We start from the raw sequence: 13,062 nt of genomic DNA on the forward strand, positions 1-13,062 counted from the left end.
CGATGGCCTGACTAACTTTCTGTGCAATATTGATTTTTCTAGTTGTTTCCAGTCTAACAATGTTGAATTTATCTGGTTATATATAAAATCCTCCTTATGCGATGCCATGGCAAAATTTATTCCAAAGATCAAGCTCAATTCTACTCATCAGCCCAAATATTTCACTCCAGCAATCAGACATCAGATTAACTCTATCAGGTCTCTTAAACGAAGACTTCGCAGATCTCCCTCCTCCAGTATCAGGAATCGTTTACACACTGCTGAACAGTCACTGTCTGATGAAATCCATAAAGCCAGGTCAGAGTTTGAAAGAAAGTTAATAATTAACTTTGCACCAAATAATAACTCCATGGTCTACAAATATATAAGAAGTGTCAAAAAATCCAGCTCTATACCATCCTCTGTCCTTTACAACGGTGCTCCTGCCACTGACAGTGCTGATAAAGCCTCTCTTTTTAATGAATATTTCTTCTCTGTGTTTACCTCTTCAGACTTCGTACTCCCACCCTACCCTGACAAAATTGACCCATCTGTCAGATGTCATTTAGTATCAATCCAAATATCTGAACAGGAAGTATATGAAGCACTCGTCTCACTCCATACTGACAAGGCCACTGGTATTGATGGTATTGGCCCAAGGATTCTCAAACAATATGCTAACATTCTTGCTAAGCCATTGCACCATTTGTTTACAATCAGTTTAAATAGTTGCTCCATACCTTATGAATGGCGCATACACACGATTGTTCCTGTACATAAATCTGGTGACAAGACTCAAGTTACTAACTATCGTCCAATTTCTCTACTCTGTATAACATCTAAGGTATTAGAACAACTAGTTTACAACAAAACCATTTCTTACATTTCAAGTTTTCTCTCACCTCAGCAGTTTGGCTTCTTAAAAAATCGATCCACAGTGCAACAGTTGCTTCTCATGTTGAACACCATACATAGTACTAATGACCAAACTGATGTAGTCTATCTTGACTTCAAAAAGGCTTTTGACAGTGTCCCCCACAAGGAACTGTTATTCAAACTTCGATCACTTGGAATTTCTGGCAAGCTTTGGTCATGGTTTGAATCATACCTACTTAATCGTTATCAGTGTGTGAAGATTAACAACTCTTTGTCTCACCTTCTCCCAGTTCTATCCGGAATCCCACAGGGAAGTATACTTGGCCCACTTCTATTTCTCATATATGTTAATGATATTCCGGACATCATTAAATTTTGTCTATTGTTTCTATTTGCAGACGATACCAAATGCATCAAAACTATCTCCTCACCACTAGATTCACTTAAACTTCAAGAAGACTTAAATAATTTAAACTTTTGGAGTACCCACTGGAATCTTCTATTCGGTCTATCAAAAATCTTTCTGCTATCCTTTAAAAGGAAATCTCCAACATCTTACAATATCGGCACCTCCCAGATTTCTTGTGTTGATACATACAAAGATCTAGGAATTATGTTATCAAGCGACCTGTCATGGGATGCTCACTATAACCACATTATCTCCAAATCCTATCAGGTACTTGGACTTCTAAGAAGATCTTTCTCCCTACAAAATTATGTCCAAGCCAAATCTCGACTATATACCTCTCTTGTTAGATCCCAATTTTTCTACTGCTCGGTCATCTGGAAACCCCACCTAATTAAGCACATTCAGCAACTCGAACGTGTTCAGAGGCGTGCAACTAAATACATTCTAAATGATTACTCTACTGACTACAAGTCTCGTCTTATTAATCTCCATATGCTACCCCTGATGTACATTCTTGATGTAAATGATGTGATGTTCTTTCTTAAAAATCTCCACAACCCCCACAATGGATTTGACATCAATAATTTCATTAAATTTGCAACTGGTCACACACGTCTAGCTTCTGGAAACAAGCTACTCCAAACAAGATCACCTGACAATTCCACTAGTAACTTTTATTTTAACCGGCTTCCTCGCATCTGGAATGCCCTTCCCATTATCAACTACCAGGACAATCCACTCAAGATAAAGGCCAAACTTTTAGATTATCTGTGGAATCATTTCACTGCCAATTTCACCTCCAACAACACCTGCTCTTTTTCATTTCTATGTCCATGCTCAAAGTGTTCAAAGATCCCTCACCAACCTAACTTCAACTCCCTTTAACTGTTAACTTCCCCCCCTTTTAAGTAATCTTAGACTAGTAAGTAAACTTTGTAGCTAATCACTGCTACAATTTAGCTTCCGGCCACTGACACAGGATGTCAGTGGACCATCAGTGTGCTGCCATATGTCCCAATTGTATCATACCAACATCTGCAACTTGTATGTATGTAGGTATATGTACACTGTAAAGTTTATTATTATTATTATTATTATTATTATTACCGAAATGAAAATTCCGATTATCAAAAAACACAATCGAAATTTCCATTCGTGTAGAGTTACGAAGGGTAGATATTTTAAACTAGACTAATTCCAGTTGGGTTATGTAATATTTCTGCTGGATTTTCGTGGAATCAATGAAACAAAATAAGCAGTAAGTGGTGTTGATGGTTGCGCCCAATTGGCGTGCTCTGACATTTTCAAGAAACTGAAGAAAGGTGCCTACACAGACGAAGGTGATTGAAATGTCCAGCAAGGATGCAGAGAGGTAAACCAGCATGTTTGACTTGTAAAACTTCCTAAAACTGATGACAAATGGTGAGATGGGCATTTTGATGGATTTTGGCCTCGATAAGAGAGCCGCCAGTGCCACCCTATGGACGAATATAACTGAACAAGGATTCAGCATGACTTTAGAGAGGCAAAGCATCACGTTTGATGTGCAAGATTTCTTTAATGCAGTGTAAATTGGTCGATATCGGCAAAATTCGTGGATATCGGCATTTGTCGGTTTTTGAGGTCGCTAGAAGAGCTGCCAGACCAACCCTATAAATGAAAGCTACTGGCTATGGATCTAGTAAGCTTTTGAGAAGTAAACTAGCACATCTGGCTAGCAAAGGTTCTCGTCAGTGAATAAAATCGGCATTTTAGACGAATTTTTGACACCCGTCAAGCTCTGCCAGATGGCAAACAATTTTGGAATTCCATGATATTTGGTGTGGTAGTAGTTGGACCCATGCCAGACCAGTTTGACCTGGGAGGGTTACTTTGGCATCGCTACTGTGTGCTTCAGTGGCATCGAAACTTTTTTCGAGTCCGAAATTTCATTTTCGCGATGCTGCGGCTGGAAATCGCTCCAGACAATGCAGCCACTGATGGTTTTAATTTACAGTACAGTTAGTAAGAAAGGTTGAGAGTGCATATTATAGCTTTAAAAGACATTTACTTGAAGATATAGCAAAAAATCTCGTAATTTGTAAGCATATTCGCCGATTTGCACGACAAGACGTTAATGAAAAATAACACCAATCTGGCGTTTTCTAAGTGGTACCTAGCCTAGCATTTGTGGGTGGTTTGGTAGTTGATTCTCGGAGGTCGAAATTTCACGTTGCGGACCCTACCTAAAGCGTATCAGTTGCTGAAAGAAAGGCCACTAAGACTCAACATCCGATCAGGGTCGCCAGGCTATCCTCCACGCGATCACGTGCCACATAAGTTTTTCCAGCCAAAATATTGGCTAGCCAATCAGAATCGAGGAGTTGCACAATCGCATGAATGTATTGGAATTAGACGAATAAGCAGACTATTTTAAGCCGTTTATTAGAAGTTACTCGCCTACACTATTCAAGACGTAAGTTGTCAAGTTGTTTTTTCCGGTTTCACCTTGTGAATCGTGACTCGATGTTTCACCAGAAATGATACGCTATCCTCTACTAATACGATAAATGAAGAAATCACATTAAGTAAACGCCCTAATTTGAGTTTGGTAGTTAAGCTAGTTAGAATTTTGTATTTAATATATTTAATTTTACTTAATTGTAGTTTTACTTTATTCCTAGCCATTTTGGAATGGTATTTTAGTGTTTTAAAACGATTACGCAACTCCTCGATTCTGATTGGCTGGATCACACTTCCGGGCCCAAGAAACTCAAGCATTGTCACCAGACGGTGTTTGCGCATTAGCGCGAGCCCGGCTGGGCACGAGACTAGCCAGTACAGTGGTTCACCAATATGGTGGACGCGTAGGCGACACTTTAAATTACGTAATGAAGATCACGTGTTGAAAATGCTCTATAGGGTGACTTGCTTCTTGCTGAACTGTCTATAAGATTAACTGTTTGCAGCTGAGCTCCCTACAGAATAAATGTAATAGAATTCCATAATGGAGTAAATAAATTAGCTGAATGCTCTATTACGGTGACTGTTAATTCTATTAGAGTATCTCGACCTCACATTTGTTGCACAAAGTTGGCTTTCGAATTATAAATCAGTGGTTTGTAAACCGATCCTTCTGTACTACTGCAAGGACTTTCTATGAAGATTATTCCAGCTATACACCGATTTTCAGCTCATTGCTCCAAGCGGTTTGCCTAGTAGGAGTAAAAACTAATACTTATTATTCATAAAAATCGATCGCGTAATTGTGACACAGGTTGGGATTTGTGTCATATCTCCGTGGTATTTATCTCGATTCCTTTCAAACCACCAAAAGGTACTCCTCCATTTACATAGCAACTTTCAACTCATTCCATGAAGCGGTTTACCCTGTAGGCGTGACAACAAATCGATCTTGTTTTACGCGAATAATCGGTCATAACTCCTGAACCATTCATCGGATTTGCACCAAATTAGATGCTAGGATTCGCCTTTGGACTCCCTTTCTGTGTGCCAAATTACAAGGCGATCGGTGCACGCGTTTGCGTTTTATAGCAATTTTTGCAAGTGTTCGAAAACACGAAGAAAAAAAATCGAAACTTTGGCAGCTCGTATCTCGGCAATGGCTAGAGCGATTTCCTTCCAATTTAGTATGTAGACTCCCCTGGCTGGCGGGCAACCGTGTAGCAAATTTGGTTCCAATCGAATAAGGGATCACCGAGATACAAAAGTGTGAAATGACGCTTTCTTTCTTCCTGTCAATATACCCACGGTGTGCGCGCCGGATTCTTGGGCCGCACGACACACTATCGTGTGTCTTGATATTATCTATGGTAGCGAGCTAGAGTAAGCCACCAATGTTCGACCACCATAGGTTCGGACGCAATTTTTCTTTAAACCTGCAAAGAAAATTTCTGCTCTTGCTATACCTTTGGAGAGGTCTAGGCCATAAACTCTTGCATGCAAAATTTCAGACCTGCACCTTTCTTAGTCTGGCTGCAGGAGCTACAAAAGTGACCTGTCCGAATGTTCTCAATTCTCGGACAAAAATATGTATTATCGGTCGAGTGGCACTGCTCATAATGCTTGAAGCTGATCAGAGAGAGAATAAACGTCTTAATGATTAAGACAAAATATACATTACAAGCATACAGGGGCCTAGACATGCACAGGGTACCATGTGCTGATGGATCAGTACAGGAGCCCTGGCAAGACTTACATTAACTAAAGGTAAATTAAATTACAATACACAAAAAAAACTAAAAAAAACTATATCTACATATATGTAATACTTAAAGTTTACCTAAGGTGGTCTAAAAGATCCCAGCCTGGGGAGGCTCTAGAATTAAAAATTCTGTAAGAACAGGACACAGCAATGTGAGCTGCCTGCTCAAACAAGGATCTTATGATTTTCTTTGGCACTTCACAAGCAGTAGCCATTTGAGCAATTGTTTCTGACAAAAAGTGGCCTAAACAACCAATTTCAATTGGAACAAGATTGACAGTTAACCCAGAAAGCTGGAGGTCATATTGCAAGGAACTATATCGATCTTCCTTTCTAGCTCTAGCAGCAAGAAGATGTTGCTGGGTATTAGTTGGTACTGTCAATTCGAACAAACAAATGGAATCATTAGAAACCAATACCAAGTCAGGCCTGCTGAGGGTGGAGGAAAGATTGGTTGGGATGGTACTAGGGGGGCTGGAACTAGCTAGATAACCTGGAAGGTCAGCGTAAAGTTTAAATGTTTCAGGTAAATGCTGTTGGAGCCCATGAACAAGGACCTGTAAAACTGAATCATGTCTCCAGGTATACCTGCCTTGATCTAGAGCAGCAGGACAGCCAGTCAAAATATGGTTTGTTGTGGGTTGAGGAGCTTGACAAAGAGCACATCTAGGATCAGTAATGATGTTCCATCTGGCCAGGTTCATAGGGGTTGGTAGAGTGTCACAACCAGCAAGTAGCAGGAAGGACAGCTGTTTTTCAGGGAGGCCATACATCAATCTCTTCCACAGAGGGAAAGCTTGCTCCAGAGTTACAATATCTAAAAATTTATTTTGAACAGTAGTCTTTCTGTGCTTGATATGAAAGAGCAACCCTTATACTCTCCAAATATATGCAGATATTTGGCTTAGTCCTTATTGGCTGTGAATTACAAAGCTCCAAAGTCACCTCTGTCGTGCAATCTTAAATTCGGCCACACGTGAAGCTCGTGCAAATCAAATAGTTACCCATATCGAATTCAAAGCTATTTTATGAAGATTGAGAGCATCAGCTACCTTTCAGTAATAAATAGACACATGCAGAAGACCGCACCTTGATTTATTCCCAAATAGCTACATCAGCGGCGGAGGAAGTAGTTGATATGAGGGGGGGCTGGGCTGACCCAGACTTATTTCTATAGTTTGGTAAGGTGAGACCAAAAAAAAAAAAAAAAAGTCGCAACCAACTGACAAGAGCTTTCCACCTCACCAGCTACCATTTCTAGCTGATAAACTACATAAAAATCCTTTCATAGCTCGCTACACACTGACTACTTTATTAGAGTGACTGCTCTATTAGAGTATCTCGATCTTTATCACGGTTTTCAGCCCCACTCCAAGAAAGATAATTTCGGTGTGATATCATTCTGAGGGGGGGCTAAGCCCCCCCTCAGCAAACCAAGGGGGGGCTTTATCCCCCTAGCCCCCCCCCTTTCCGCCGCCTATGAGCTACATTGCATTTATGCTTCTTTGGCAGTAGCAGCCTAGCTACTGCACCCAGCACACATATACACAATCCAAATCCACTTAATGGGGTTTTGACTAACCCTTGTCTTAAAAATATCAAAATTTTCTCTCCAAACTGTCCAGGACATTAGTCAGATCAAAACACTCTAATAGAACAGTCACCTATTTTACAATTGGAGCAGTCAGAAAATTTGAGGGCCACGCCCAGGAATATTTACTTCCATAAGACTATTATATCTGAATTTTGTTGATTACAATGCTTAAAACCTGATTGCATGTGTAATAAATTGGCTGATCATTATATTAGAGTAATTGACTACTCTATTAGAGTATTTCGATCTGGCTAATGTCCTGGACATTTTGAAGAGAAACCTTTTGACATTTTTAAGACAGGGGATAGTCAAAACCCCATTTAAGTGGATTTGGATTGTGTATGTGTGTGCTGGGTGCAGTAGCTAGGCTGCTACTGTCAGAGAAGCATAAATGCAATGTAGTTATTGGACAAAAATCAAGGTGCGGTCATCGTGCATGTGTCGATTTACTACTGAATGGTAGCTGATGCTCTCAATATTCATAAAAATAGCTGTTCTAAAGACCGAATCCAATAAATAGAGAATATTGATATTTTATTGACGACAATATCAGTAATTAGAAGTAACAAAAAAATAGTCAATTTAGTCCAATCTTCTGCTAGCTGCTGTATCTTCAGCCTGGCTGTACTGAGTCCTATCCTCTATTCTGCAACAACAAAAGCCTTTTACTCAAAGAACTATTCAAACAACACTCTTACCACTGGCTATAGACAGACTGAATTCCTGCTAAAAAGGTCCTTTTATCCTATCTGTTGACCTGTCATATGACCAGGGCCGCCCAGAGAAATTAAGGGGCCCAGGGCAAAGAGTTAAAGTGGGGCCCTTGACCCAAGTTGTAAGGTGAAGACCAAAAAAAAAAAAAAAAAAAAAGGTCACAACCTGCTGGCAATGACAATAACTACCCATCACCAACCATACCTCCTTACCTATAAGCTTGCTACACTGCTCCTCTGAAGAATACTGTGACTGCTCTATTAGAGTATTTAGATCTGACTGCTCTATTAGAGTATATCGATTTTTTAAACAGGTATTCAGGGGGCCCTTCATGGGGCCTCCTGGGGCCCCTTTCAGGCTGGGGCCCAGGGCAAAATGCCCCAGTTGCCCCTCCCCTGTGGGCGGCCCTGCATATGACATCACTTTTGTAGATTCTAGGTCATTTTATAAGGTTTCATCTACACACGTTGATGACTCAGTTTCTGTAAACAAATTAATGTTACCCTTTTCTTGATCCTCCCCCTCATTGTCATGATCCACATGACAAGTTTTTAGGTTAAATTACAACTTTAAAGTTAATTGACACATACAGGATTTATCGATAAATGTTCCATAATTTTGGTCACTTTAGTACTTACGTATATGTAAATATTCTTAATCCAGCTCTAGTGGGCAGACCTTTACAATAGGCCTTATGTACTGTTTGTCTTCAACCTGTAGCTTGAGTGATCGAACATGCTGGTCTTTACTACGATACACTTCCAATACTCTTCCAAGAGGCCACTGACCACGAGGGGTATCTGAGGACAATAGCAACACTGTATCTCCAGGCTTGACATCTGCTTTTAACCTGAACCACTTCTGTCTAGGACTTAAGCTGGGTATCCACTCTTGGAGCCACCTATTCCAAAAATGTCTCACTAATTCTTGTATCCGCCGCCAACGTTTCTTAGGATTAAATCCCACTTCATCGATTACCTCTGGAGCAAATTGCCCTCCAACTTGGCCTTGTAAGAAATGGTTTGGCGTGAGGGGAATGTTGTCCTTAACACTGGCTGACTGATAGGTCAGTGGTCGTGAATTGATTAGTGCTTCTGCTCCACAAAATGCTGTCATCAGCTCTTCATCATTTACCTCAGCATTTTTCAAAATTGCTGTGATGGCTCTCTTTGCTGATTTTATCATAATTTCAAAGACACCTCCAAAATGTGGAGCGTAAGGTAGATTAAATGTCCACTTAATTCCCTTATCAGCTACAGCTGCTTTAGTTTTTGGATCTTTGTACAACTCACACAATTCCTTATTAGCTGCCACAAAATTTATTCCATTATCCGACAGCATTTCCTCTGGGATACCTCTTTTATTAATCATTCTGCTTAAAGCATTTACAAAAGAGTCCACATCTAAACCATATGCCATTTCTAAATATATGGCTCTGGAAGCCAAACAAGTAAACAAACACAAATACTTCTTTTGTCGTAGCCTTCCTCTTCCTTGCATTGTCATGAATGGTCCCCCAAAATCAACAACTGTCTTAGTAAAGGCTCGTAACGATGTAGTAAGTCTGTTTTGTGGTAACGGTGCCACAATCTGTTGAGCTACCTTAACTTTTCTCCTTTTACAAATGGCACACTCTCTTTCCCACTCTATAATTTCTTCTCGTGCAGAAATGATCCAAAATCTAGTGGACAATAAAGATAAAGTTTGATTTGTACCAGCACAATGATTCCCTAGTTCATGATGGTGCTTGACTATGAGCTCCATTACCCAATTCTTGCGAGGCAGAATTATGGGATACCTTATATCATATGGAAGGAACTCTGAATATGTCAATCGTCCATCTGACCTCATCACACCTTCACTATCCAGTTTTGGGCAGAGTCCTAGTAACTTGCTGCTTGTGGGCAATTGTTTATGATTCGCCAAAGACAAATATTCTTCCTTAAACACTTTCCTTTGCATCTCTTTGATTATGCAATGCTCAGCATCCGACATCTCTTCTGCACTTAACTCTACTTGATCTAACTTACTCTCTTTTCTACAGTTGTTTATAAATCTCAAAATCCAAGACACAACTCTAGTCAGCCTTCTCCAACTTGAGAATCTGTTTGGCTGTAGCCTCCCAGTGCACACACCATCATTCAATAGTGTAGCAGTAGATGATAAATGCGTAGCAATACATGTACTTGGATTCTTACGTATAACATATCTTCTCTTCAATTCTGTCGTATCATTATCTGAATTGAATATCATGTTAAGCTGCGGCCAATTGCTCTGACTGTCGGACAAAAATGCTGGTCCTTCCCACCAGGCTCTCAACTCTGATATCTCTTCCAATGTAGTACCTTTTGTTAAATAGTCAGCAGGATTTTCTTTCATGGGTACATATCTCCACTTATCTGGACTAACAGATGCTTGAATTTCTCCAATCCTGTTTGCTACAAATGGCTTAAATTGTCGGCTGTGCCCTTTTATCCACCACAACACACTGGTACTGTCTGTCCAGAACGTTATAAACTGTTTGTCAATATTCAATGCTTCTGCCACAGATAAAGCCAATCTCTTCCTTGTCACTGCCCACATTAATTCTAAACGGGGAATGCTTGTTGACTGTAAAGGAGCTACTTTGGTTTTAGATGTTACAAATGAGACCGATACCTTTCCATCACTGTATTCTGATTTCATGTAAACAACTGCTCCATAAGCATCCTGAGATGCATCAACAAACACATGTAATGAAACAGATACAGCATTTCTACTTAACTGAAGGCTTCTAGGAACCTTGATCTTAGTCAACATAGTTAACTCACTAAACCATGATATCACCTTGGATGACAACTCATCAGGTAGGGTGTCGTCCCAATCTAAACCACAAATCCAAATTTCCTGCATCAAAATCTTGGCTCTGATAATATATGGAGACAAAAATCCTAGGGGATCAAAAAGGGTCGCTATTAACTTTAGAAAACTTCTTTTAGTTGGTATAATTACCCTGTCATTGACCTGTGACTTAAAAGTAAACACATCATCATTAGCTAGCTACAAAATACTCAAAGTTTTTACTGGTAAAGATTTATCACTGTCCAAATTCATTTCAGATGCTCTGCACTGTGTAGGAATACTTTCCAACACCTTCGGAGAATTTGACAACCATTTGTGAGTGTGTATGCCTGCCTTATCCCACAATTCAGACAATTCCTTATAAACCTCAATCCCTTGTGTTTCACTAGTTACTGAGTCCATACTATCATCCATGTATGTTGATTTTAATATAACTTCTGCCGTTCTAGGATACTGTTTTTCATAAGGTTGTATACAATCACTGGACTGGACTGGTGGACTGGACTGGTGGACTGGACTGGTGGACTGGACTGGTGGACTGGACTGGTGGACTGGACTGGTGGACTGGACTGGCGGACTGGACTGGTGGACTGGACTGGACTGGACTAGTGGACTCGCGCTAAACATTAGCGAGCGCCGCCTGTATGGTTGTATTTCCGTAGGGCGTAGTGCACGGACGTACACAGTGTTTTACTTTTTTTTTCGTACAGGAGCGAAGGAATCATTTCTACTGACTCACTGATAAGGTCATCTCTCCCTCTACATCCATAGATCCTTCACTCCTACTGTGGCCTGGCCTGGACTGGTGGCTTCCCGTATAGTGATCGTCGGAGGTTCACGTCGCGAATCATGACTGCTGTCCAGAGCATCACTCAGAACACTGCTGCATCACGACTTTTTAAATACAACACTGTACTTTAATAAATATCTTTTTATATCCTCGATTATCAAATTAATGAAGTCTTAATTGTCACGCATGCGCATAGTTTAACTAAATGCCTTGAATGGTTGTTGCTCCGTACTGTGAGTCTGGGTGTCCGGATGGAGCTCCTCTTACCAGTGCCAGGTTGTGGTAAACTGCCAATAAATTTGTGTGAAGACTACTATGACAAGTCCTTTCATCTGTTGTCAGTGCATGTTCCTTCTACAGGACTGAATGAATTCCGTCATGCTGAATGGTCCGGTGATGAGTGTGGTCTCAGGTAACAGCTTACTTTGTTGCAAGTCACATGCATTATATAAATTACAGTGATTGCCCACACTAGCTATCTTGAGGTAAATATCTGCTTGTTCAGTGGCAAATGGTGTACAACAGTAAAAAGGCATAACTCCTGACCATAACACATACAACTATATAAACCAAAAAGTACACTGAAAAGGAGAAAATACAATAAAATGCAAACATCAACCTACCTATTTAATACAGACCATAATGAACCATAACACATAACTACATCTACACCAAAAAGTACACTGAAAATCAGAAAATACAACAGTACATCAACCTGCCTGTTCAATACAGACCATAACGAACTTTTAAAAAATAAAAAGTATGCAAAACACATGCTTGTATAACTAAAAGCAGTAAAGCACAACCAATAGCTAATTAAAATCCTTGTTTCCTTAAATATTCCCAGTGTAAAGGGGTCATCTTCGACTTAACATCTTCACAAACTGATAAGCATTGGGGATCAAACATAGGCCAATTCCTATGAATACATGGTAAGTTTAGGTGGTAATATGCAGGTGAAAATTTCGATTGGGAATCCCCTCCTGCAGTAGGTGTAAAAGTTCTCCACTCTTTGTGTTGCACACACAGGTCATATGGAGGAGTGGGGGGCTTACTGTACTTGTTATTACACCCAGCACACTTGGAGATGTTTCCTGAAATAAACCACAACCTGAAGGGTGATTGCTCTTCTGCCATAGGTGGTGAAGGTGAAAAGTAAGTAGACAATGAATGTGGTGCTGCTGATGGCATATACGCAAATGGCATAAAATTGTAGCTATAAGGGCTATTACAAAAGTAACCTGTGGAAAAGTTATTAGCTGAATCAGATGGTGGTACATATCCACTGTAACTGCTACTACTTGCAATTGTCTCATCTTGCAGCCGATTAACATGATTAGATCATGCATGGTGGCTTATACAAAGATGCTTTGCTGCTGTTGGTTCATCACAGCCCTATATACCCAGTCTTTAATCAGTAATGAATCACAAGTCCATGATGATTTGCGTACAGCCACAGTCCAAGCAAGTTGGATGAACATGCAGAAATAGAATTCTACAAAGCATTTTACAATGCACTAAAATTTGCTGTAAAATAAAGTACACTATTTGTAGTCATTGTATCACTATTTGTAAAGTGAGAATACATTGTGGAATTACTCGCAATATTCTTTTGTCGTAATTCCACAATGAAATACCATGTAGTATTTTATACT

General features: G+C 40.0%; 2 protein-coding genes across 2 annotated transcripts; both read right to left on the minus strand.

Annotated features, from left to right (window-relative positions):
- Window positions 1–7,603: 7,603 nt before the first annotated feature.
- On the minus strand, window positions 7,604–9,562 carry LOC136256820 (uncharacterized). Its single transcript, XM_066049859.1, has 2 exons — window positions 7,761–9,562; window positions 7,604–7,708 (listed from the first exon to the last, which is right to left on the minus strand). Exon 1 carries the CDS (start codon window positions 9,538–9,540, stop codon window positions 8,431–8,433), a length of 1,110 nt encoding a protein of 369 aa, XP_065905931.1. The 5' UTR covers window positions 9,541–9,562; the 3' UTR covers window positions 7,604–7,708; window positions 7,761–8,430.
- Window position 9,563: 1 nt separating this feature from the next.
- Window positions 9,564–10,575, minus strand: LOC136255176 (uncharacterized). The gene is made up of 2 exons (XM_066047896.1): window positions 9,633–10,575; window positions 9,564–9,574 (listed from the first exon to the last, which is right to left on the minus strand). Exons 1-2 carry the CDS (start codon window positions 10,573–10,575, stop codon window positions 9,564–9,566), a joined length of 954 nt encoding a protein of 317 aa, XP_065903968.1.
- Between the last annotated feature and the right edge of the window lie 2,487 nt (window positions 10,576–13,062).

Source organism: Dysidea avara, chromosome 5 (assembly GCF_963678975.1).
Source record: "Dysidea avara chromosome 5, odDysAvar1.4, whole genome shotgun sequence".
Classification (NCBI taxonomy): domain Eukaryota; kingdom Metazoa; phylum Porifera; class Demospongiae; order Dictyoceratida; family Dysideidae; genus Dysidea; species Dysidea avara.

Excerpts from the sequence above, each read along its gene's own strand:
- LOC136256820 (XM_066049859.1), bottom strand. The coding sequence starts at position 9,540 with ATGGAGCTCATAGTCAAGCACCATCATGAACTAGGGAATCATTGTGCT.
- LOC136255176 (XM_066047896.1), bottom strand. The coding sequence starts at position 10,575 with ATGTTGACTAAGATCAAGGTTCCTAGAAGCCTTCAGTTAAGTAGAAAT.